The sequence below is a fragment of the Elephas maximus genome, chromosome 9 (genome assembly GCF_024166365.1).
Source record: "Elephas maximus indicus isolate mEleMax1 chromosome 9, mEleMax1 primary haplotype, whole genome shotgun sequence".
NCBI classification, from domain to species: domain Eukaryota; kingdom Metazoa; phylum Chordata; class Mammalia; order Proboscidea; family Elephantidae; genus Elephas; species Elephas maximus.
The window spans coordinates 30538549-30566251 of NC_064827.1; the positions used below are offsets into that span (position 1 = coordinate 30538549).

The 27703-nt window shown below is 39.6% G+C and overlaps 1 protein-coding gene across 4 annotated transcripts in view; it reads left to right on the top strand.

The window, feature by feature from the left end:
- FOCAD (focadhesin) overlaps positions 1 to 27703 on the top strand; it is a 307707-nt gene that overhangs the window by 51888 nt on the left and 228116 nt on the right. For 3 of the 4 annotated variants that reach the window (XM_049896729.1, XM_049896728.1, XM_049896730.1), the window contains exon 6: positions 24306 to 24407. In XM_049896729.1, the coding sequence (XP_049752686.1) occupies positions 24306 to 24407 (102 nt within the window). Of the gene's footprint in view, positions 1 to 1122; positions 4161 to 24305; positions 24408 to 27703 lie in introns of those variants that run through there. The other variant, XM_049896731.1, reaches the window with a different exon arrangement.

Consider the following 27703-nt stretch of genomic DNA (forward strand, 5'->3'; position numbering starts at 1 on the left):
TAATTTTTTTCTTTCAAGGTTTTATATATGTCATCCCATTGCCTTCTTGCCTACATGGTTTCTGCCGAATAATCAGAGTTTAGTCTTATTGTTTCTCCTCTGTATTTGACTTTTTGTTTTTCTTGAGCTGCTCTCAGGATTTTTTCTTTGTCTTTGGTTTTATTGAGTGTGATTATGATATGCCTTGGTGTTTTTCTTTTGGGGTCTATCCTATATGGTGTTCATTGAGCTTCTTGGATGGTCAGCTTTTCATCAGTCATGATATTAGGGAAGTTGTCTATCAGCAATTTTTCAAAGATCCTCTCTGTATTTTCTTTTTGCTCTCCTTATTCTGGAACTCTGACGACACATAGATTTTTGCTTTTGATTGTATCCCGTATAATTCCCAGGGTTTCCTCATTTTTCTTTGTTCTTTTTTCTCATATTTCCTCAGAGTTGTAGCCAAGTGTTTGTCTTCAATTTCTCTGATCCTGTCTTCCATCATATCACACCTGCTTCTCAGCCCTTTTATGACACTGTCCATTTCTGAAACCTTGTTTATCTTTTAGATTTCTAATTGTTGTTTTTGTATGATTTCTAGTTGAGCATTTATTTTGGCATTTTGTTCCTGTATTTTTTTCCTGAATTTTTCCATTTTTTGGTCTGTATTTTCCATGAATTTATCTGCATTTTCCATAAATTTATCTATTTTTTCCTCATTTTTGTCTGCTTTTTGCTTCAACTCTTAAATAGCTCTGAGTATTAGAGATTTGAACTCCCTGTCAGGTAGTTGTAGTGCCTTTTCTTCTACTGGAAAGTCATCTGGTGTTTTATTTTGGATGCCTACTAGACCCATCCTGTCCTGTTTTTTAAATACGTTTTGCTATTGTCTGCTGTCTTTGGGACATTCAGTAATTATTTTTTTCATTTCTTGATTGTAAATTTGTTTGTTTCGTCCTTGTTTTTTGTTTTATTTGGTTATGTCTGAGCAGGCAGGCTGTGTGTGTTCTTTGTCATTTGCTTGCCTGTAGTTGTGATAGTTTTCACCTCCTTGTCCAATGGGCAGGGTCAGTTACTCAGGTATGGTACAGCAGGGCAGATCCAGCTGATGGGGGCGGGGTGGCTGGGATGGGTTTTTAGTGGCACGTACTAGGGCTTCCAGGGTGGGCCAGGAATCAGTGCCGGGCAGGTTCCGGTAGGCCGTGTCTGTGCTGCTGAGGGGTGTGATGTTCAGCGCATGGTTCTAGGTAGGCAGGAAAGAGGGGGAAGGTTGTAATGTATGGAGCTAATATGGGTATGGGAAAGAGGAGAGAGAAACAGGAGCCAAAAACAAACAAACAAACAAAAGAGTGCAAAGGGAGCTTGCCATTGGAGTGGAGAGATGAGAAACTGAGAAAAGGAGAAAAGCAAAAATGAAAAAAGAAAAAGGAGAAAAATAATGAGATAAAAACTTGGAAAAGAAAAACAAAAAAAGGAAGGAAAAGCCCCCAGGGGTCCCACCAGTGTGGCCACAAAGACCAGGGATGTCTCCCAGGCTGCACAGTATAGCCTGGCTAAAGGGGGTATAAATGTCACACAGCACTAGGTATTCAGGAGACAGGAAAAGAAGATAAGTATAGACTGACAAGAACTGAGAAATGAAGAAAGAAAGGGAAAAGGAGAGAAGGAAAAAGAAAAAAAGAAAGAAAGGAAAAAAAAAAAAAAAAGAAATACCCCCAGGGATCCCACCTCTGTGGCTGTGCAGATTGGACTGGCTCCTAAGCCATGCGGTGCAGCCTGGCTAGAAGGGGCTCCCAAGTGCGAAAAGAGAAAACAGACAAACAAAACAAAACAGCACAAAGCAAAAAGAAACAAAAGAAACAAAACAAAAAGAAGAAAACCCCAGGGATCCCACCAGTGTGGTGTCGCGGGCCAGGAGAGTGGTTTCCCAGTTGAGTGGGGCTTCACAGCCTTTCAAGAAGAATCAAAGATGGCACAGGAAGCCAGGTGTTCCAGAGAAAGGAGGGGGTGGTGGTTGGAGGCGTGGAAGAAACCAAAAGAAATGGACAGAGGGAACACCAGCTCAAGGACTCAGCTGGTGGGGTGAATCCAAGCAGCCTGGAGTGGAAGCAGTTGCCGCCTGGCCACGAGATTGTGGCTGGTGGGAAGCAGAGGAGGCCGAAGGGGGTGGGGAAGAACGGTGCGGATTAGGAAAGTGTATATGGCTTGTAACTAGGTGCTCTGTCTCCTTTTGGGAGCTCCTTGAAGCTGCTTTCCCATGCTCCCTGTCCGCCGCCAATCTGCGATGTGGGTGGGGCAAATCCAAGCGGCATGGATGCCGCACTTCTTGGCTAGGCAAGCCACTGCAGCCAGCCAGGAATTTCAGAGGCAGAGCAGCGGGGAGAGGATGAAGAGTGGGAAAGCATGTAACACTGGTTACTGGGCATTCTGTCTCCTGCTGGGAGCTCCGTGAAGCTGCTTTCCCATGCTCCCCGTCTGCCGATCCCTGACAGGAGTCCATGATGGCGAATCTGTGCTGCGTTAGCTGATAAGGAACCTCCGCACGTATCTCTCCTTGCTGTCTGTCTTCTGTCAGTTTCTTATTCCATTTGTTGTTTGGCAGAGTTCTCTACCTCCTCATTTGACACTTCGGGTTCCAAGAATGATGTTTGTCTCTGTTTTACTTAGTTTTTTGGGTCTTTGCTGTGGAGGGGCAGCATGGTGCTTTTGTCAAGGGTGTCATGTCGGCCGGAAGTCAGGTTTAAGGTTCTGAGTGTCTAACAAGCTCCCAGGTACTGCTGATGCTGCTGACAGCTCTGTTTTTCACAGTGTGGTGAGGGACCAGTAGCTCAGCATCACCTGGGAGCTTGTTAGAAACAGGAATTCAGGTTTCAGAGCCCACCCCAAACCCATTGCCATCGAGTCAATTCTGACTCGTAACGACCCTGTAGGATAGAGTAGAACTGCCCCGTTGGGTTTCCAGGGAGTTGCTGATGGATTCGAACTGCTGAGCTTTTGGTTAGCAGCTGAGCTCTGAACCACTATGCCTGGGCGCCACTAAATCAGAATTTACATTTTAGAATGATTCTCCAAGTGACTCATAGGCACGTTAAAGTTTAAGAAGCACCGGTTTCAGTGATTTGGAAGAAAGCTCAGGTGAGCTACTTTGAAAAATCAGCCAGTGAAAACCCTGTGAAGTACAGGTCTGCTTGGACTCACCTGGGGTCACCATGAGTTGGGGTCAATTAGATGGAGACTGGACTGGTTTAGATGACGGTAAGAGGACATTTTCTATCATGCAGAAGAGCTAGGGGCACTCTCATTATCATGATTATCCTTACTGTGTGTGAGTGCTAGACCTTCACCTTAATGTTTCACCTATTTTCCTTTTTATAATTCATTTTCTCCTGTAGTTGGTCCTTATAACTGTAGTCTTGTTTTCAAAAGACCATTGGTGCCAGGTGTGGATAGGGAGCCTAGTTTGAGTAGCTGAAATCAATTGCTCTGTCGTGTTTGTCATTAGATAGGTGGCACATGAAGAGGTCCAGAATCAGTCATCTGAGTTGGCATAATCCGGTAATGTTTATGGAGAACCCTTATGTGAATGACTGTTTGGCACTATAGATCAGTAGAGTGTAATTGAGTGTATAAGAGTCTTAACTTCCTCCAGGGGGGATTGTGGATGGCAGAAACAGAGGAGAGGTGAGCCTGAAGAGCAGATTCCCCTTAAGAGAGCTGTGATTACCTGAGTCAAGCATAAAATTGTCATGCCGTTTTAGAGCTGCCTTTGCCATGTATTGGTTAACAATATCATCCAGCACTGGAGAGGCAACTGATGAGCTGTGTATGAAAGCATAAAAAGGGTATGAGAAGCTTAGAACTCCACTGAGAGGTGTTGCCTGCTTGTGAGGTAGGATTAATTTAAAATGGAAGTAGTATGACAAATAATCGTAAGTTTTCTGGGCATGAAGCTAATCTGTGCTTTTATGGTATTAAGGACTCTCCTAACAGATAGTTGGTATTTAAGTATTTCTCATTTAATTTGGTAATAATAGCAGATTAACTTGGATCATAATAATATGCAATATATGGTCATTTTCAGTGGGCCTGTACTGAATTGCATAAGCCGTGCCAGTATGGGAATGAAGAGAGAGGGAGAGCCGAGGACCCAGAATGTTAACCAATGGATTCCCTTGGCCCCTGTGAGTTTCCTGAAGGAGTTCTATAGAGGGTATTTTTTGTTGTGATGCTTGAACCTGAGCTCAGTGGTTCTCAAACTTTCTGTGCATAAGAACCATCTGGGGAACTTATTAACAGTACAGCTTCTCAAGCTCACTTGCCAGAGATTCTCATTTATGAAGTAGGTTTTGTGTGAGACTCCAAGTCAGAATGTTCATCCAGCTGTTCAGTGATCTGGATATAGGTCATTTGTGGACCACATTTGAGACATACTGCTTTAGCCCCTGGGAGCTTGATGATACCACAAGTGAACTACAAGGACCCCCTTGGGGTAGACCAGAGGGTGTCTTGAGTGGCTTACGCCATCTCTCCCTGCCTCTGTTCTCTACTTAGGAAACAAGAGGTCTGTGTGTTCCTAAGCTTTAAGGCACCAAATTCATTTTACCATTTCAGCCATGGACAGTAGAGAGGCCAAGAGCAGGACCAAAGAGCAATTCTAAGGGAAAGGCAATCCAAAGACAGCAAGCTGGCTGTGGGTACAAGAAAGAGAATGTGAGAGATTTAAACTTCATTGTTCTGTGCAATGAAATAATTCCACGACCCTTTTGGCCTTAACCTGTATTAGTGCTCTTCACGGTCAGATGTTGGCTGAGTGTAGGAGCAGGAGGGGAGGAGAGCCTCTTAGAAACTGACATGGGTTTTCAGTGTTTATTGTACAAAAAGAGCTCATCCTCAGAGCTTCTGAGCTTCTGATATTTATGTCTGGAACAAGGCCTGGAAATCTGTTTTTTAACAAGGGCTTGGATGCAGGTGGTATTTTGACCATTCTCTGAGAATCGTTGAATTAGACTGTGTATAGCTAATAAAGTTCGTATTGCTTAACCAGGCCCTCCTTCCTAGACAGTCTTTCCTTTAGCTTTGTACCTTAAGCAAGATTGTTGTTGTTAGGTCCTGTCAGCCCCCTTCTCCTCTGCCACTTATGGTGACAGAACAAAGCACTGCCTGGTCCTATGCCGTCCCCATGACTGGTTGCAAATTGGATGGTTGTGATCCATGGGGTTTTCGTTGACTGATTTTTGGAAGTAGATTGCCAGGCCTTTCTTCCTAATCTGTCTTAGTTTGGAAGCTCTGCTGAAACACTTCAGCATCGTAGCAACACGCAAGCCTCCACTGACAGGTGAGTGTTGGCTGCACATGAGGTGCACTGGCATCTCAGCAATCAAGCCGGGGTCTCCTGATGGAAGGTGAGAATTCTACTACTGATCCACCACTGCCCCCTAAACAAGACTGTTGTTCTTAGGTGCCGTTGAGTCATTTTTGACTCATAGTGACCACTTGTGTCAGAGTAGAACTGCCCCATAGGGTTTTCTTGGCTGTAATCTTTACCGGAGCAGATAGCCAGGTCTTTCTCCTGTAGAGCAGCTGGAGGTGAGTTGGAATTGCCAGCCTTTTGTTTAGCAACCAAGTGTTTAACAATTGTGCTACTACTAGGTCTCCTTTCCTAAGCTGGGGATATTTAAATATTTCAATTCCAGATGCCTTTGAGAATGGGAGTACCTGGAAGAACTATGCAAAATATTTAGCTACTATCTGTGGTTAAGAGGCAGTGGGTGGGTATGATTAATTGAAAAGCATATGCGAAGTGTAAAACTGAAGGCCTGTGAGTCTAAACTCTGGCTGCACATTACAGCCCTCTGAAAAAACCAAACCTCTTGTCATCAAGTCAATTCCGACTCATAGCGAACCTATAGGACAGAGTAGAACTGCCCTATAGGGTTTCCAAGGAGTGGCTGGTAGATTCAAACTGCCGACCTTTTGATTAGCAGCTGAACACTTAACCACTGTGCCACCAGGGCTGCTGAACCCTCTGAGCAATTTTTAAATTTGTATTCAGATACCTGGACCCTACTGAGAATGACTGGAGAGTTAGCCTCAGGTAGTGGTAGTTTTTCAAAGTTCTCTAGGTGATTTCCAACTTCCAGGTAGGGTTGAGAACTGCTGGCCAGTTGTTGTAATGAGGCAGCAGGGGTTCATTGTTGCCAGACTTTCAAATCTTCCAATGTAAATAAGATTTCTATATGAAGTCTCCTGACTTTTAAATATTAGCAACCAATTCAAATTTTTAAAACTATAGAATAGGCAGTTAAACATATCTACTCGTAGGATGCAATCAGTAGGCCACAAGTTTATAACCTTTGGCTTAGGTACTTAAATGTTTTCAAAAACTTTATAAGCCCTTTTCTACTTGTGAACAAGTTTCATCCTAATTATATATATTTTTTACCACTACTAATAATATTCTTTAGTTCAAGTCCCCACCTCCTTTGTTTAGTCTGAGTTTTCTTTTGATTAGCTTGAACCCCACTTTTCTGTAAAGCACTTACATTAAAGTAAATTAAACATTCTCTGATATTGACCATATAGGAAGTGGGGTAGAGAGCCAATGTTTAGCTGGTATTTTAGTTGCAAGGAAGAATAACTAAATTTTTATGATTTGTAAATTATTAGAGGCTTATTTTCTCATTTACTTTGTAATATGCCATCTCCCCCCTTCCTCAAGTTTTATCATGTGCTTTTAGTTTTAGTTTTTCCTCTGCATATTCATATTATGGCAGCCTTTTTAAGATCTCTGTTCCCTCAGCTAAAGTGAGGAAATAGCTGTGAATTCATGAACAGTAACTGCTTGTTCCAGAATTCATGCAGCATTCTGATGTGCCAGACAGTGGCTGACATGCACAGATATCAAATGTTAAGAATCTTATTTGTGGGAAGGTTTGGTCTGATCAACCTCAAGCTGTACTTTCTGAAATAAGGGAATAATAAATGTTTTTGGCAGATGGTATACTCTGAAGTAGGCGATTAGACTGAGAGTAATGGACGGTTACACCCCAAGTAGATTAAAGCCATGTGCTCTATGTGTATATGTGTTCACCTATTTATGTACATGTTCTATAGTTTATTTGAATGCAGAGTTATTTTTAAGAACTTAAAGATGTGTGTCCTATAATAGTTCAGGGACTTGATACATCAAATTGATTCTTTTATTTATCTCTTAAGGCAAATGCATTCGTTGCTTAGGGCCATCAAACAAAGAAAAACAAGAGAAAGTCCAAGATAAATGCTAACATAAGTGCCCTGGAACCAGTCTGTGGTTGTGGCTCTCAAGATGTAGCCCCATTCTTAATTTTGATAACTAGCTTTTTCTAAGATGAAACTGTTTTTGCGTTTTCTCTTATATCAATAAGGATAAGGATGAGATTGAGCAGCGACATATTGAGCACGTGAGCATTTCAGGCCTAGGGAAAAGCATGTGCACAGACTCTGTTGTGTGAAAGAGCTTGGAGGGCTAGATGAGCTAACAGGAGGCAGGGTGGCCGAAGCTTAGTGCTCAAGGGAGGGAGAGGGCCACATGGAGGCTCAGGAGAGGTAGACAGGGGCTAGACCACTCAAGGCTATGCCAAAGCCTTTGGTTTTTATTTAAAGAGTATTGGGAAATCCCTAAAGATTTTCCTTTTTAACTTATTATTTTGAAGTGGTTTCAAAGTTACAGAAAAATTGCAAGAGTAGGCCAAAAGACTCACATATGCCATTTATTCAGATCCACCATTTTTTTTCACTTTGCCGTATTTGCTTTATCATTCTCTCTCTCTTTTTTTTTTAAACCACTTGAGAGTAGGTTGCATATATGCAATAGTGTATATTTTCTAAGAACAAGGATATTCTCTTATATAACCGAAATGGAATGGTCAAATTGAGAACATTTAACACTGATACAGTGCTTTAATCTACAGTCCACATTCTAGTTTTGGTAATTATATCAGTGATGTCCTTTAATACCTTTTTCATCTTTTTTAAAAAATTTTTTTAAGTACAGGTTTTAGTTTAGGGTCACGTGTTGCCCTTAGTTGCCATATCTTTTTGGTTTTTTTAAGTCTGGAATTCTTCATCCTTTCTTTGTCTTTCATTACATTGACATTTTGAAGGCCGGTTTTATAGAATGTCTCTCAGTTTGGGTTGGCCTGAAGTTTCCTCTAGATTAAATGGAGAGTATGCATTACTGAGAAACCCTGGTGGCTTAGTGGTTTAGAGCTATGGCTGCTAACCAGGAGGTCTGCAGTTTGAATCTACCAGGTGCTCCTTGGAAACCCTATGGGGCAGTTCTACTCTGTTCTATAGGGTCGCTATGAGTCGGAATTGACTTGACGGCAACGGGGTTTTTTTTTTTGAAATATATTCCTGGCCGAAATACTACTTACTTGATGCCGTGTCCTTCTTAGGATATCATGTCGATGTTCATCTGCTCCTCATTGATTTTAATTTTGATCACCAAGTTAAGATGTTGTCTGGTTCCTGTACTACATAGTTATCATTTTGCCCCTTGTAACTAATAAGTAACCCTCGGGGAAGACACTTTGAGTCACGCAAATATCCTGCTGCTCACTAAGCTTTTAAAACTTTTACCCACCCCCAAACCAGCTTTCACTATGATGATTGCAAGTGATGACTTTCCAACTCCACCACTCGCTTTACGTTTATTAGTTTGCTACTACAGTGAGGAAGAACCCACTGAAGAGTTTTAAGCAGAAGAATGACATAATTGAATTAATATTTGAAAAAGATTGTGTAACTGCTCTGTAGTGAGTGGACTGGAGAGGAGCAAGAGAGGGAGTGGAGAGACCAGGTAGGAGGCTATTGCGGTACAACTGGTAAGAGATGATGATGGTCTTGCTCATGGTATTAGCAGTAGAGATGGTGAGAAATCAATAAATATGAGATATAGTTTGTTTTTATATAAAGTACGTGATAGAAGAATTAAAGCTTTTGTTTGGATTTATGTTTTGTGAAGATTACTCAGGCTGCTTTGTGAAGAATAGATTAGAAAGAAGGCAAATATAATAGTTTGAAAGTGGTGTTGGCAGTGAAGATAAGGATATGTTTTAGAGGTGGGAATCGCAGGAATTCCTGGAAATTGATGTAATCTACAGATTTTTAGGCCCTGCTCCTAGAAATTCTGATTTAGACACCTTGAGTGAGATCAGGGGTGGGTATCTAGCATCAATATATTTTAAAAGAGTCCCTAGGGATTCTGATGTGCAACTAGGTTTGGGATTCTCTGGACGAATGGTTAAAGTAGCGGACGATGTCAGTGTATTTTGCTGTTACAATAGAAAAAGACACTGAACTTTCTTTCCTCCCATGTCTGCATCTTTAAAATAGGTACAATTAAGCCATTAGCCAGGGATATCAAGCAAATAAATGAGACTCTGATTTAATCTTATTTTATTTGTAAGGCAAATCCAAGTTACTATAATTATTATATTGGCAGTATGGTTATTTTTTTTTAATGGTTATACTTCACATGATACATGTGTTTTTCTAAAATTGAAGAAAGGTTAACTGAATTTAAAATAATGTGACTAAGTTTTGTATATTTTTAATGCCTTTTTAAAATTGAGATATAATTTATGTACCATAAAACTTATCCTTTTAAAGAGCACAATCTAAAGGATACAATTCACTGGTTTTTAGTCTATTTACAAAGTTGTGCAGCCATCGTCACTGTCTAATGCCAGAACATTTTCATCATGCTAAAAAGAAACCTCAGACTCATTAGCAGTCATTCCCCATTATATCTTCCCCTCAGCCCTGGTAACCATAAACTACTTTCTGTCTCTATGGATTTCCCTGTTCTGGGCATTTCATATTAGTGGAATCTTAAAATATGTGGCCTTCTGTGTTTGATTTCTTCCACTTACCGTAGTGTTTTCAAAGTTCATCCATGTTGTCTCATGTATCAGTACTCCTTATTAGTGCTCCTTTTTTATGGCTGAATACTATTCTATTACATGGATATACCACATTTATCATTTTACTTACTGTGGAATATTTTTGTACCCTTGTCAAGACCAATGAATTTCTAGTGTTTTTTTGCTTTTTACATTTAGTCTTAAGGTAAACTATTTTTTGTAAGTTACTGAAAATCTCCTAGTCTTTAATGAGAGTAGTTATTTAGCTATTGTTTTTAATTCTATATAAATTTTCTTATTGCATTTATTCTTTTTTAATGAAAAGAAAAACTTAATGAAGTTGCTTAGAATCCTGTAACACTTTAATAATCAGCTATCAGAACCCATGGCCATTGAGTTGATTCCAACTCATAGTGACCTTATAGGACAGGGTAGAACTGCTGCATATATTTCCAAGGAGCTGCTGGTGGATTTGAGCTGCCAACTTTTTGGTTAGTAGCCAGACTCTTAACCACTGCACTACCAATGTCAAAGTGAACGTTTTGCTTTTGCAGGGCTGATTATTTCAATAGTTAAATATAGTATCTAAAGGGATCCCTTGAGATGTAAATGTTTGGTTTTGCTTACCACAAAGTAAGCATGACACCATTATTAAATCATTTGTACTGTACAATCAGGCTGCCATAAGGGGATTGGAACTAGTAGAATACATGAAGATATTTTGCCAAAGTTACAAAAACGTGAAAACTTAAGGGGCTAACATTTCTGGGCAAATACATCTTTTATAACCTTCTTTATTTTCCTTGTGATTTTTTTTGAAAGTAGGAGTTTAACAAAGCTGAATTGCAGCAGTCACCTTACATATACTTAGCTCTAATTAACGGGCACTGATGCTTTTTTTTGGGTCAGAACCTTTTTTAAGACACTCAGAAGTTTGGACCTTCTCCCAGAAAATCTACATGTACATATGTACTCAAAACTTTGCATATAATTTCAGAGGGCTTATGAATTTCTGCTTTATTGGGTAAGTGGAAATTTTTATAGAAAAATCAGGAGAAAGAAGATGGGAAAGAAGGGAGTATCAGTGTCAGATCTGCTCATGAAAGAGCCCAGCAGAGGTAAGGATAGGAAAGGAGCCGAGGCAGTAATTGGGGAGGCACAGCCAACAATTTTTTCCAAGGGCCATCTGTCTCTTTGCAGTTTGATTCTTTCTGTTAAACTGCGTGATTTGCTTTTGTTTTCATTTCCTCTTTTCTCTCCCCTCTCCTACCCAGGAAAGTCTTTGTTCACAGTCTAGGGTTCTAATCACCAGGGACTTACACCTGGGATTTATAATCAGACCTGAAAATAAGCTGCATGTATTGTGCAGTCTGCCAGAGAGCAAGAGCCACTAGCAAATGCTTTTTAAATTTTTTAAATCTAGACTTTAACTTAAAAACTGATAGGGTAATTTGTTGATAAATGTCTTTAAGACCATGAAAATGTTGTAATTTTGCCTTGTTAGCCTATTTATTTTTAGTTTTTCTGTAATCATGGTATGTACTTTAATAATAAAAGAAAGGTTTTGGACCCCTAAGTACTTTTGTTTTCTCCCAGCCATCACCTTGTACTTAAAATAGTTGCAGACTCTAACATTGGCAGACACCTTTGCATTAGAACACTGGCTCTCAAAATAGAAGTCCTGGGAAAGGTTCAGTGTGATGACAGAAATCATTGCAATATGAAGTATGTTTTCAAAGAAATTTTATGTTCTCCCTATCTGCCTTATCAACACAAAGAAAAGAGTAATCTGTCAAAAATGTCAAAATTAAAATCACGTTTAAGTAATTTTCTTTTTCTAGAAGAGCTTGTGTGGAAACGATAAAATGCATTTGCCTTAAAAGATGTAAGATCTATAATGATTCACAATTATTGTTTAATTTTTCTTTCTGATTCATTTTTTTTCTTTTCGATTGTAATATTCATTGTGGAATCCTTATAATTTTCACTATGAATTTTTTAACTTAAAATCTGCAGAGCTTTTTTATTTTTTGAAAATTCCTTTTTGGCATCTAACCAGCACTTTCAAATCAACATTCAGAGCAGGTAGAGAAATGCTTTTAAAATGCACATTTGATGTGGTAAGTGCTGTGCTATGCCTCTGAAAGCGCCAGGGTCACAGCTGCATACATGAAAATGCATGGTGACTGCAGGCATTGTTTCCTCACACAGAAAAGGCAATCTGTGTCTGCTGCTGAATTTATGATGTAAATCAAATCATAGCTTTCCTGTATTCAGAGATGTAGCAAAAAAGGGTAAGGTGACCTAAAGTTTACAAATAACTTTTGGTTTCTGATTTGCCTACCACAAGACTAATTTTTTTACCCCCTCATTTCTATTGAGATTGATGTATTTACACTTGGAAAGGTGAATCCAGTTACATACCTTATTTTGTCACTGCCTCTGTGCCAGTCTAGTGGAACCATGAATTTATCATTCATCCCTTCCCTCGCTCCATTCTGCTAAGATGCTCTGTGCTGTTGACAACATTATAAACGGGTGGGGAACACTGAAGTATTAGATGCCAATTCTGTGTGCTTCCTCTACTGTTTTTTGTCTGAACAGTGTGGATTTTGGAGTAGTTACTATAAGGGACTATGACAAGTTCATTTTTCATGACTCTAAGAATTAAAAAGGTGGTTTGGGGAAAGAGTGAGAGATAGAGAATGTGTGTGTGTGTGAATTACATTTATTGTAGGTGTGCATTCAGCACTGAAAGAGAAACGTACAAAGAGTAAGACAGACTTAGCTTTCAAGCTGTTTTATGTTCCAGTTAAAGATACAAACCTACCATATGGTAATCATAATAGTACTCACTTATGGAGTGCTTAACCCTCTTAGGGAAACCCTGGTGGCTTAGTGGTTAAGTGCTACAGCTGCTAACCAAAAGGTTGGCAGTTCTAATCCACCAGGCGCTCCTTGGAAACTCTATGACGCAGTTCTACTCTGTCCTATAGGGTCGCTATGAGTCAGAACCAACTGGTTGGCAAAGGGTTTGGTTTGTTTTTTTTGGTTTTAACCCTGGTAGAGTACTGGTTAAGAGCTCGGCTGCTAACCAAAAGGTCAGCAGTTTGAATCCACCAGGCGCTTCTTGGAAAGGGCTGTTCTGCCCTGTCCTGTAGGGTCGCTATGAGTTGGAATCAACTTGATGGCAATGGTTTTTTTTTAATGTTAAAATGTTTTAATGTTAAAAGCAGTTAAAACATTTGCAAATCGTGAAATAGAAAAGCAACAAAAAATGTACGACAAATTGGATCATCTATGGCAGAAAAAAACACATAGTGAAGGAGAGATTAGCAGTGCTAGAGGCCAGTGAAGGGTGACCTGGCTGCCTGGCTTGTATTGATTTTGATCTTTAGAAACCATGTTATTCTCTTTTAAGGAGAAGGCAGAATCTATTAGGCATCTAGTTTATCTCTTTGAGATAAAAATAGGAGACCTTCTCTTTGAGGCCTTAGATTTTGTTAGACATTGGCCTTAGAGCCATTTAAGCTTAATATAGACTTATTAATAGTTAAGAGCCATTTTTACTGCTTTCTGCCTTTTCAGGTTTTGGCTCAACCACTAGTCCTAAACAGTACTAAGGTTAGTGCTTTAATGGGTGGTGTGAGTTGTATAACTTTAGCTCTGGAAGGTACTTAGTCTAATCTCCTCGTTTTACAGACGAAGAAACTTTGGACAATAGAGGTTAATTCTCTTGTCTAAGATCACACAATTTATTGCAGAGCCAAAATATAAATTTGGGACTCTTGACTCTTAATTCATTGCTTTCCCCTGCTATTTCACTCCACCTCTTCACGTGTAGTTTTTTTCTGAGATACAGATGGACCTTGCAGCATAGCAGTACCTGATTTCAATAATGGTATGTAGGTGCTTCATATACAAATAATAATGTAGTAATGTTCCACATTTGTGTTTATTTATAACTGGTATGGCTGCCCAGCATTAATTTTACAAGTGATCTATCATTTTGTATGGTCAACCCATGTATCATTTTTAATAAAAGGTTTTAGGCAACTTATTCTTTAGAAATTGAAAAACAGGTTTGAATGGTGGCTGCAATTTTAAGGTTTTGTTTTGGTGTTCTTTTGTACCGCATTATTTCTTTTTTTGATCAGCGGTGCTTCTAACGAAGAGCAAAGTTGTCTTGATTAAATTGTGAATCCTTTCATTTACCTCGACCTTTCTCAGTCAGATGTACTTGAAAGAAGTAGAAGGGCTGATAAGCAGAGAGAAAAGAAAGAAAAGAAGAATCTTGAATAATCCATAAATTTAATAATCCTTGAATACATCAAGAGTGAACTATACTTAGCCTTATGGCATTTTAAGTGCTCTAATTATGTTATTTAAATAGGGAAATGACTCTATTTTCTATCATACCCAAATTAGCATGTATATTACTTAAAGCCATTTATTTTAGAACAAGTTTCTATATTTTGCAAAGGAATAATTTTGCATTTGTTTTCCATTTTAAATCTTCTGGATTACTCTTTCCAGCACTCGTCTGTCAGTTTGTTTTACTGTGATAGCTTGCATGTTCCCATGATTCTGGAAGCTATGTCATTGGTATTTCAAATCCCAGTAGGGGGACCCAGGGTGGACAGGTCTCAGCAGACCTTCCAGACTAAGACAAACTAGGAAGAAAGACCTGGTGATTTACTTCTAAAAAAATTGCCAGTGAAAACCTCATGAATAGCAGTGAAACATTGTCTGGTAGAGTGCCAGAAGGTGAACCCCTCAGGTTGGAAGGTACCCATAATATGACTGAGCTGCTTCTTCAAAGTAGGGTTGACCTTAATGAAGAGGATGGAATCAAGTTTTTGGAATCTTGATTTGCTAATGTGGCACGACTCATTATGAGAAGACTCATTCTTCTCAGAATGAGAAGAAACAGCTACGAAAGTCCATTAATAATCAGAATGTGGAATGTACGAAGTATGGCTCTAGGAAAATTGAAAGTCATCAAAAATTAAATGGAACAAATAAAGATCGATATCCTAGGCATTAATGAGCTGAAATGAACTGGTATTGGCTATTTTGAATTGAACAATCATATATTCTACTATGCCAGGAATGACAAGTTGAAGAGGAAGGATATTGCATTCGTTATTAAAAAGAACATTTCAAGATCTATTCTGAAGTACAATGCTGTCAGTTATAGGATAATATCCATATGCCTACAAGGAAGACCAGTTAATAGGAATATTATTAAAATTGACACACCAACCCCTAAGGCCAAAGATGAAGAAACTGAAAACTTTTACCAACTTCTGCAGTCTGAAATTGATCAGACACACAATCAAGATGCATTGATTATTACCAGTGACTGAAAAACAAAAGTTGGAAACAAAAAGGAAGGCTTGGTAGTTGGAAAATGTGGCCTAGGTGATAGAAACGATGCCAGGGATCACCTGATAGAATTTTGCAAGACTAACGACTTCCTCATTTCAAATATCTTTTTTTTAACAACATAAATGGCGACCGTGTACATGGACCTTGTCAGATATAATACACAAGAATCAAACTGACTACATCTGTGGAAAGAGACGGTGGGGAACCTCAATATCATCAGTCAGGACAAGGCCAAAGGCTGACTGTGGAACAGACCATCAATTGCTCATATGCAAGTGCAAGTTGAAGCTGAAGAAAATTAAAACAACTCCACGAGAGCCAAAATACAACCTTGAGTATATCTCACCTGAATTTAGAGACCATCTCAAGAATAGATTTGATGTACTGAATGCTAATGACCAAAGACCAGGAGAGTTGTGGAATGACATCCAGGATATCATACATGAAGAAAGCAAGAGATCATTGAAAAGAAAGAAGAGACCAAAATAGATGTCAGAAGAGACTCTGAAACTTGTTCTTGAACTTTGAATAGCTAAAGCGAATGAAAGAAATGGTGAAGTAAAAGAGCTGAACAGAAAATTTCAAAGGGTGGCTTGAGAAGACGAAGTAAAGTATTATAATGAAATGTGCAAAGACCTGGAGTTAGAAAACAAAAAGAGAAGAACACACTTGGTGTTTCTCAAGCGGAAAGAAATGAAGAAAAAATTCAGGTGTCAAGTTGCAATATTGATGGATTCTATGGTAAAATATTGAATAATGCAGAAAGCATCAAAAGAAGATGGAAGGAATACACAGTCACTGTACCAAAAAGAATTGGTCAACGTTAAACCACACAGGAGGTAGCATATGATCAAGAACTGATACGGTATTGAAGAAGAAGTCCAAGCTGCATTGATGGCATTAGCAAAAAACAAGGCTTCAGGAATTGATGGAATACCAATTGAGATGTTTCGACAAGTGGATGCGGTGCTGGAAACACTCAGTCATCTATGCCAAGATATCTGGAAGACAGGCACCTGGCCATCTGACTGGCAGGGATCCATATTTGTGCCCATTCCAAAGAAATGTGATCCAACAGTATGTGGAAATTATTGAACAATATCATTAATCTCACACTCAAGTAAAATTTTCTGAAGATCAGTCAAAAGCAGTTGCTGCAGTACATCGACAGGTAACTGCCAAAAATCCAAGCCAGATTTAGAAGCGGACATGGAATAAAGGATATCATTGCTGATGTCAGATGGTATCTTGGTCATCTAGTGCTTCTATAACAGAAATACCACAAGTGGATGGCTTTAACAAAGAGAAGCTTATTCCCTGACAGTCCAATAAGCTAGAAGTCTGAATTCAGGGTGCAGGCTCCAGGAGAAGGTTTTCTCTCTCTGTTGGCTCTGGAGGGAAGTTCTTGTTATCAGTCTTCCCTTGATCTGGGAGCATCTCAGCATAGGAACCTCAGGTCCAAAGGATGTGCTCTGCTCCTGGCATTGCTTTCTTGGTGGTATGAGGTCCCCATGTGTCCCTGCTGGCTTCTCTCTTTTATATCTCAAAAGGGATTGGCTTAAGACACTATCTAATCCTGTAGACCTCATCAATATAACTGCTGCTAATCCATCTTATTACATCATGGTAATGGGATTTACAACACATAGGGAAATCACATTAGATGATAAAATGATACACAATCGTACAAGGGAATCATGACCTAGCCAAATTGACAGATATTTTGGGGGGACACAGTTCCATCCATGACAGATCAGTCTTGTCTGAAAGCAGAGAATATCAGAAAGATGTTTACCTGTGTTTTACTGGCTATGCAAAGGCATTTGACTCTGTGCATCACAACAAATTATGGATAACGTGGTGAAGAATGGTAATTCCAGAACACTTAATTGTGCTCATGAGGAACCTGTACATAGACCAAGAGGCAGTCGTTCAAACAGAACAAGGGGATACCGTGTGGTTTAAAGTCAGGAAAGGTGTGCATCAGGGTTGTATCCTTTCACCATATTTATTCAATCTGTATGCTAAGCAAATAATCCAAGAAGCTGGATTAGAAGAAGAACGGGGCATCAGAATTGGAGGAAGACTCATTAACATCCTGTGTTTCATAGGTGATACGTCATTGCTTGCTGAAAGTGAAGAGAGGTTGAGGCACGTACTGATGAAGATTGTCATGGTCATCTAGTGCTGCTATAACAAATACTACAAGTGGATGGCTTTAAAAAAGAGAAATTTATTCTCTCACAGGCTAATGGGTTACAAGTCCAAATTTAAGGCATCAGCTCCAGGGGAAGGCTTCCTCTGTCTGTCGGCTCTGGAGGGAGGTCCTTGTCCTCAATTTTCCCTTGGTCTGGGAGCATCTCAGCACAGGAACCTCAGGTCCAAAGGATGCACTCTGCTCCTGGTGCTGCTTTTTTGGTATGAGGTTCCAAAATCTCCACTCATCCCCCTCTTCCTCCATCTCCTGACAGATAAAAGGTGGTGTAGGCCACACCCTGGGAAACTCCCTCCACATTGGACCAGGGACACGACCCTAGCAAGGGTGACACAATTCCACCCCAATCCTCCTCAACATAAAATTACAGTTGCAAAATGGAGTACAGCCACACAGTGCTGGGAATCATGGCCCAGCCAAACTGACACACACACCTTTGCGGGGAACATAATTCAGTCAACGACAAAGATCAAAGACTACATACAGCCTTTAATATAGATTATACCTCAACATAAAGAAAGCAAAATCCTTACAACTGGACCAATAAGCAACATCATGATAACTGAAGAAAATACTGAAGTTGTCAAAGATTTGATTTTACTTGGATCCGCAATCCACCACCATGGAAGAGCAGTCGAGAAATCAAACGATGCATTGCATTGGACAGATCTGCTGCAAAAGACCTCTTTAAGGTGTTAAAAAGCAAAATGTCACCTTCAGAACTAAGGTGTGTGTATTGGTTATCTAGTGCTGCTGTAACAGAAATACTACAAGTGGATGGCTTTAACAAACAGAAATTTATTCTCTTACGGTTTAGGAGGCTAGAAGCCCAAATCCTGGGCGCCAGCTCCAGGGGGAGGCTTTCTCTCCCTGTTGATTCTGGGGGAATGTCCTTGTCGTCAGCTTTCACCTGGTCTGTGAGCTTCTCCACACAGTGATCCCTGTCCAAAGATAGTGCTCTGTTCCAGGCATTTCTTTACCAATTTTTTTTTTTTTTTTTTTTTTTTTAAGGAGGTCTCTCCTTTTATCTTTTGTAAGATAAAATGTGATTCAGGCCACACCCCAGGGAAACTCCCCTTATATCAGATGAGGGATGTGACCTGAGTAAGGGTGTTGCATTCCACCCTAATCCTTTTTAACATAACCTCATCTTATCTCATTAAACAGGGGCAGAGATTAGGATTTACAATGCATAGGATAATCACATCAGATCAAGACAGCACTGAGAATCATGGCCTACCCAAGTTGATACACATTTTTGGGGGACACAATTCAATCCATAACAGTGTGCCTGACTGAAGCAATGATACTTTCCTTAACCTCATATACATGCAAAAGCTAGACAATGGATAAAGAAAACTGAATGAGAATTGATGGCTTTGAATTATGGTGTTGATGAAGAGTATTGAATATACCATGGACTGCCAGAAGAATGAACAAATCTGTCTTCTAAGGAGGCAGAATGTTCCTTAGAAGCGAGGACGGTAAGACTTTACCTCCACTCCTCTGGACATGTTGTCAGGAGGAATCAGTCTGTGGAGAAGGACATCATGAGTGGTAGGGAAGAGGGTCAGTGAAAAAGAGGAAGATCCTCAATGAGATGGATTGACACGGTGGCTGCCAATGGACTTAAAATAGCAACGACTGTGAAAAGTACATACAGTAAAGGGCAGTGTTTTGTTTTATTGTACATAGGATTGCTGTGAGTTGGAAGTGACCTGACAGCACCTAACAACAGTGTAACTCTTGTGTTCCTCATGTTAATATTTAATGACTCTGTTTCCAGGGGTGACTTGAAATTTTGAGTATGATTGACTGTTTGCTTTTGGTGTCGTGTAAGGAACGGTGAAGGTCAAATTATAGCCTTTTTAATATCTCAGTGCTGGTACAATGTTTTATTCACTTTGTGCCTCTCATAGTGCTTGTCATTTTCCTAGTGCAGTGGTTCTCAACTCGGGGTGATTTTGCTGCCCAGGGTACATTTGGTAATATCTGGAAACCTTTTTGACTGTCACGACTAGGATGGGGCTACTGGCATCTATGTAATGCATAGTCTAGTGACATCCTATAGTGCACAATGACAACCTCTCACAACAAAAAATTGTCTGGCCCAAAATGCCAGTAGTACCAAGATTGAAAAACTGTCGTGCATGGCAGGTGCAGAACAAATTCAATTGAATTAAAAAAACATCCATTCTATTGCTTACACGTAAAACTTTGTATAATAGTTAATGTATGTGTTCACATACCAATTATGATTATTTGTAAGAGAGAATTTAGATCCTTACTTCATTGTGCTTAAACTGTTAAAACAACATTTGGCAGTTGTGGATTTTAGGGTAGTTGTACTCAGTTGAAATAGTATAGTATTAGTAATCAAGTGTTTATCAATGGTAAGACTCAATGTTCTCATTTGTACTTCCTTCCCTCTTTCAGCATTTTCAGCTTTAGCCTTCCCTGCAGTGTTGTGTAATATTTGCTATTACAGTATTGCCATTTGGACCTGACACAGTTATCTGGAAAGTTAATTATCTAGATGGCTAAGTTATTAATCTGAATAACTCCTAGCCTACTATATTCTACTTGATCTTATCTTTAGAGTTGAAGTCTAAGATACAAAATAGTATATCCTGAATCCAATAGCTAGGTCTTCAGCTTCTCGCAGCAGAACAAGAGTGGTTCCCTCGATCCAAGTGAAGTAGAAGCTAAATTATAATATTGTCGTACGTTCATCGTTTCTAATTCTGCTGTAAATTTACCACCCCTTGTTTCTGTTGAGTTGGTTTATTTTTGACAAAACTGCATGTTTTAGAAAGGAGATGGATCTTTAGCAACTTTTTAGGGTAAGGAATGGGAAGGGGCAGGGAATTACTTACAAGTGAAGAATATTGAAAAGCACTTCATTGCTTTATGATCACATAAAAACTATGTGATAACTTTTTGGATTTTCCTCATAAATAGTCATAAATGCTACCATTTGCTGAAGGATTAATGGATGAGTTTTCATATCTAATACCTCTCATTTCAGTCTGGTGCTTGTCAGAAGAACCCATAGCTAAAATAATTGCAGTTGCTATCTTTTCCCTTTTTATGTGGAGGTTTTAATTGAACATGACCTCAATGTAAGGAGTTCAGCTGATATGGCATACCTGAGGGACTTTTAGGATTTAGAAATTAAAAACATTTGGTTTTTTAAAAATATCTATTGCAACTAGAGTGGAAGCAAATGAATTTTAGGTTGGTTTAAAAAAAAATTTTTTTTTTTTTAACTGCTGGGGGTTTGAGATTTGGAAAAGTGAGTTTGACGCGATTTTTGAGCTTTGGTATAAAAAGTGGCTTGGAAGAGCAATTCTTCATCAGCAGCAGTAATGTGATCAGTTAAAAATAGCCTATGCTTTAACAAATAGGAGACTAAGCATGTGAAGCTAGCTCCCAGTGGATTAGGTGAGGTTGAGGAGGACATAACGAGATGGTTTTATAATACCCAGCAACGCGGTAGTAGCACCAGAGAAGTGTTTAACATGATTGTTTCAATGTGGTGGATCTACCTTACTTTCCTGTTTTTAAAAGAGGGGGAAAAAAAAATCAGAAAACTTCCCAACCCCTGACCTTCCTTTTCTCTGCTTCGTACTTAATAGTGGTTCTCAACCCTGGCAACACATTAGAATCACCCAAAGAATTCTTTAAAAATTGCTAACGTATGGGCTGCACCCCTAGCAACTCCAATATAATTGAGACCTGGGCACTGGTATTTTTTAATCACTTCCCAGATGAAATCTGACGTGCAGCCGGGGTTGAGAACCACTGCTTTATGGCAGTGAATCAGAATCATCTGGACTGTTATTCACTGGGTCTGGCCTGGGGCCTGAGAATTTGCTTTTCTGACAAGTTCACAGGTGATGCCGATTTTGTAGTAAGTCTATCATATTTTAAGAACCATTGCTATTAAAAAAAAAAAATCAAACCCATTGCTGTTGAGTTGACCTGACTCATTGTGACTGCTATAAAAGAAGGCTGTAAACCTCTAAGGGAGCAGACTGCCACATCTTTCTCCTGTGGAGCAGCTGGTGGTTTCGAACTGCTGACCTTTCGGTTACCAGTCAGTCGCCTTAACCACTACGCCACCAGGGTTCCTTATAAAAGAAGGGAGTCTTAAAAATCATTTGGGTATAGCTGATAGTTTTTTTTTTTTTTTTAGATCACTGCTAGTGATATATTGTTGGGTTAAAACTTAAGATTAAAGAACAGCATTATGTGTATGGTTACTTTTATGTTGGAAAAATTGATACTTCCGTATTGCTTTTTTAAAATTTTTACAATAAGCATTTTTAATTTTATTAAAATTTTTTTTTCCTTAGGGGAAAATGCCATATCAATAATAACTAAAAGCTGTGCGTAGTAATCATAGTTTCAAAAGCTGAAGAATTTACAATTTCTCTTAGGCTTTTTGAACCATTTAAAATAACTTATGTTTGTGCTTTTTTCCTTCTTTTAGGCCCATTCTTTGAAAATCCTTCAGATTTTGAATCTTACGTTTTATGGTATCTTAGTGGAAGTATGGCCATCTGCTGCATAATGCCTGTTTGGGCAACATCTGACTGCATGTAGTCCATGGCCCCATAGGGTTAGAGTTAAAAAAAAAAAAGGGTTAGAGTAGAGTTTAGAAATCCTCATTGGAGAATGATACAGCGTAGTTGATGTAACCGGATGTAGTGAATGCAACAGCTTCCCACATGGACCATGTATATCTCATGTCTCTTGTATAATGCAATTGTGCTGCTAGGCGTGTAATGGTACCCTCTCGCTGCTGTTGAGTCAATTCCGACTCACATCAACCACACAGGACAGAGTAAAACTGCCCCATAGGGTTTCCTAGGCTGAACTCTTTATGGAAGCAGACTGCCACATCTTTCTCTTGCAGAGCGGCTGGTGGATTCAAACCACTGACCTTTTGGTTAGCAGCTAAGTGCTTTAACCACTGTGCCACCAGGGCTGCTTATACTGGTACAGTACATATAAAGCCTATAATAGATATGTTTTGATAGTCATAATAAACACCTATGTTACTGGCTTATGTGTGTGCTCTATTGTACTTTCTATCATTATTTTAATGTGAACTCTCCCTAGTTACAGTTAAGAAGTTTGCTGTATAACAGTGTACGCTTCGTCTTGCAGGCAGCAGCATCCAGTCTCATGTATTACATGTCTCTGGAGTGCTGTAGCATTATCTCTCTGTTTGATTTGCTTTCAAAAACATTACCGTGAAGTGTATCATGGCTTCCAAATGCAGCAAAACCAGTGCTAGTAAGAGCAGCAGCAAGAGACGAAGGAGAAGCATTGATTTGGAAGTGAAACAAAAGGTTATTAAATAACAGCAAGGTGGAAAATCAGTGAATGATATTGCTCACAATTTAGGCATGTTCATACACGTCCAAATCACTGAACTTCCTATTTCACAGAGAGTATTGTGGACATTAAGAGGCAATGCATGACCGTAGTCTAAATAAAAATATCTATCCTTGTTCAACAGAAATTTCAAGCATTTTCAGTTTGGATAGTTTCTTGTTTAATATGGGAGAAATATCTTAACCTCCTTTATCTTAAATATTATGATGAGCCCTGGTGGTGCAGTGGTTAAGTGCTTGGCTGCTGTCATGGATTGAATTGTGTCCCCCCAAAATATGTGTCAACTTGGTTAGGCCATGATTCCTGGTTGTTCTCCATTTTGTGATTGTAGTTTTATGTTAAAGAGGATTAGGGTGGGATCCTAACACCTTTACCCAGGTTACATCCCTGATCCAATGTAAAGGGAGTTTCCCTGGGGTGTGGCCTGCACCACCTTTTATCTCTCAAGAGATAAAAAGGAAAGGGAAGGAAGCAGAGAGGGGGACCTCATACTACCAGGAAAGAGCCACCGGGAGCAAAGCACATCCTTTGGACCTGAGGTTCCTGCACTGAGATGCTCCCAGACCAAGGAAAGACTGATGACAAGGACCTTCCTCCAGAGAGAGGGAAAGCCTTCCCCTGGAGCCAGTGTCCTGAATTCGAACTTCTAGCCTATAGGACTGTGAGAGAATAAACTTCTTGTTAAACCCATCCACCTGTGGTATTTCTGTTATAGCAGCACTAGATGACTAAGACAGCTGCTAACCGAAATGTTGGTGGTTCGGATCCAGTGGCTGCTCTGCGAGAGAAAGATGTGGCAATCTGCTTCTGTAAAGATTACTGCCTAGGAAACCTTATAGGGCAGTTCTGCTCCGTCCTTTATAGTGGTTATGAATCAGAATCGACTTGATGGCAACGGGTTGGTACCTTAAATATGCTGGAGGAACACAGAGGGATACACTGAGAAGAATGGGGATAAACAGGGCCAGAAAGGCAGAGACAGCGCTTATAAGTTGGGGCAATACTAGAGGAAATGGAACCCTCCAGGAAGAGAGCCCAGAAAGAGAGCAGCAGCAGGAGGAGGTGGCCTATGGAGGGAGGAATCAAGGAGATGGATATGAAAGAAGCTGCTGGATTTAGGGGCATGGCCAAGGTCATAGAGCTATTAAGTGGCAGAGTCAGTTCTCAGAGCTGGATCTCTGAGACTGCAGGGTCCATTTTCTTATCCACAGAACAGTTAGATAAAGGAACAGTATCATTTCTATAGAAACATCTCTACAGCAAACACAGGAAGTGATAGTTTTATGACAATTAAGAATCTTGGGAAAAATTATCTCTATGTGGTGTTGACTCTTTTGCTACTATATTTGGATACTGAGAATATGTAGTCCTGAAATACAGCTTCCAATATGACTTTCTCTGTTTTTCAGAAATCGTCCTCAGCCTTTGATCACTGTGCTGGAACATAGGCCTGACTGCTGGCCAGTTCTTTTGCAACAGCTGACAGCTTTTTTCAAGCAGTGCCCTGAAAGGTAATGTAAAATAAAATAAGCGAGGGGAGATGGGATGGGATATGCTGATTTTACAGCTTGTTTTTAGCTTCTCTGACTAAAATGTTTTTTCCTGAAGTCAAGAAGTGACCTACGGCAAGATATATTCTTCTATTTTCTTTGTGAGTATGAAAGGGGGAAAAAAAAACCTCCAGATTTATTGGTTGTTGAAAAACTGAATATGAGAAAAGCTGTTACTAAAGAAGTTAAGCGTTGGTTAGTGGTTAGGCAAGCTGACTACAAATATTTGTAAACTACTGCACGGCACACAAAGGGCATAGGTTTCTCTAGCATTACACTGACTTTCATTTGATTCCACACGGAAAGCACAGCCTTTTCCTTGCCTTTGTGCTTTTGCTTGTTACCACCCACACTATTCTCTGGAATCTTCCTTCCTGAATAATGTCTCCATTTTAAATCTCTGTTTAGGCATTTTGTGCCCTAGAAGGTCTTTGCTCACCACAAGCTGGATTAGGTGTCTCTCCTACATGCTCCCATAATAGCTTGCAGTTGTGACTTCTAACACCATTGATCTTATTACGTTGTCTTATAATTACTCCTCTGTTAACTGTGAAACCTTCTTGAGGGCAGGGACTGTGTCTCATTATTCTTTGTATTAGTAGTGCCTGGCGCATTTCTCTTTGCCCCATAATATTGAATTTATGTAAATGAGGCCCATAGATTGGCAGGGCCCAAGTACTAGATTATGGAGTACTTCATAATATATAAGATTTCTGCATACACAGCACCACCATATAGGGCCATGATAGGGCACCACTATCCTGGGTAATCCAACGTCTGAGTTACATACACCACACCAGCTATGTTTGTGTTTTCTTACTCTTGAAGGTTTTACTGTGTCCTGTAGATCGAGTTTCTTAGGATACTGTTTCTGAGTCTGCGCCTTCAAGTTTAGATGGAATTTCTAGGCAAGCTGTTCTCCAACAGGAAGTTTTCAAGAGATATAGGGAACCTTGTAATCAGCTGACTGACTTAGGACCAGGAGTTATTGGGATGTATTGAATCTAAATAGTTATGGAAGATTTGTAGAATCTTCCTCCTTTAAATGGGAAGAGCTTAAGAGGGAGACTTGGCAAGTTACTTCACCCGTTCTTTGTTTCCGATTCCACATCTACGTAATGGGGGTAATACTATTTCCTATCTCCTAGCATTGTAAAGAGCCCTGGTGGCACAGTGGTTAAAGTGCTTGGCTGCTAACCAAAAGGTCGATGGTTCGAACCTGCCAGCTACTCTGCAGTAAAAAAGACCTGGTGATCTGCTCCTGTAAAGACTACAGCTTATGTGGAAACCAGTTTGGTGGGTCCTCAAAAAACTAAAAATAGAACTACCATATGACCCAGCAATTCCACTCCTAGATATATACCTAAAAGTCTTGAAAGCAGAGACTCAGAGACTTACACACCAATGTTCATTGCAGCACTATTAACAATATCCAAAAGGTAGAAACAACCCAAATGCCCATCAACAGATGAATGGATAAACAAAATGTGGTACATACATAAAATGGAGTACTACTCAGCCAGTAGGAGAAATGAAGCCTTGATACATGCTATAATATGGATGGAGCTTGAGTAAAATAAGTAAATCACAAAAGGACAAATATTGTATGACCTCACTTATATAAAAAGACAAGAAAAGGCAAATGTATAGAAAACAAAGTTTATTAGTGGCTACAGGGGGTGAGAGGGAGTGGGCAAAGGGTTAACAGTGATGGAAATTTCACATTGAAAAAAAATTTTTTTTTTTTAAGGGTAGGGTTGCAGAGCCCATTATTGTAATTGCTGTCAGTAAGTTGTATACCTGTAAAAAGTTGAATTGGCAAAAGTTGTATGACACAAAATTTACAACAATGACAAAATAATAATAATTATAAGAGTAGCTGTTGAGGCTACTAATGTACAATTGAAAACCTCATGGGATATGATTTCTTGGTTTGGAGGTTTAAGGTCATGAGTTCATGGGATAGCCCAGTTAATTGGCCTGATAACATGTTGTAGTGCTTCTGTTCTGCCTCCTAGTTCAATGCATAGTGCTGGGGTTTTTAAAGACTTGCAAGCAGCCATCCAAGACACAACACTTTGTCTCTATTCACCTGGAATAATAGAGGAGGAAGGAGAGTCAGGAATATGAGGAGGGCATGGAATGTGTGGCTAATTGCCTGCATGAACAACTGTCTCCTTTGCCATGAGACGAGAAGAAATGGGTGGTGCCTGACTACCATTACTGAACATTTTGATCAAAGATTCCACAGAAGAATCCTGATCAAAAGGGAGAAAATGCATGAACCCCAGACTTCCTGGAACAATTAAGGTTGGATGAACCCCTGAATTTGTTGACCTGAGATAATCTTTAAATCCTAAACCAAAAATATCCCTGAATTCTTCTTAAAACCAAATAAAAGCTTAGCTTAATTAGTAAAAAATTGTCTGCCTTCAGGGTCATGCTCTTTTAAGTACTATCTATGTGGGATCAAATTGACATCAACAACTCAAAAGATGAGATAGGAAGTTTAGGGGGCGGTGAATTTATGTTAATAGGGAGGAACAACCCAGAAAAGGAGGATGAGAATGGTTACACAGGTTGAAGAATGTGATCAGTGTCACTAAATGGTACCTGTAGAAACCGTTGAATTGGTGTATGTTTTGCTGTGTATATTCTCAATAACAACAAAATAAAATTATACATGGAGCCCTGAAGGCATAATGGTTAAGAGTTTGGATGTGAACCAAAAAGTTGACAGTCTGAATCTACCAGCCGCTTCTTGGAAATCCTATGGGGCAGTTCTACTCTGTCCTATAAGGTTTCTATGAGTTGAAATCATTACTGCCTAGGAAACCCTATGGGGCAGTTCTACTCTGTCCTATAAGGTCATTATGAGTCGGAATCATTACAGCCTAGGAAATCTTATGGGGCAATTCTACTCTGTCCTATTGGATCACTATGAGTCCTAATGGACTCAACAGCACACAACAACAACAGCATTGTGGTAGGCATCGTATGAATCTAAAGACATAAAGTGCAATGACTTGCACACCATAAGGGCTAACAAGTTAGCAAGTAAATGTTAACTGCTATCATAATTTTCTTGGGATGTTTGTGTGGCTTTGTTTTACATAGAGCTTTACCTATAGAGTTTTTCCAAAAATGGATGCCTGTGTGATACTCCTGGAGAGTGGATCCCGACATCTGTAATTCTGAAAAAGGTTCTCAGATGATTTTGATGTTAACCAAAGACTGGTTCTGAAGACATGCTATCC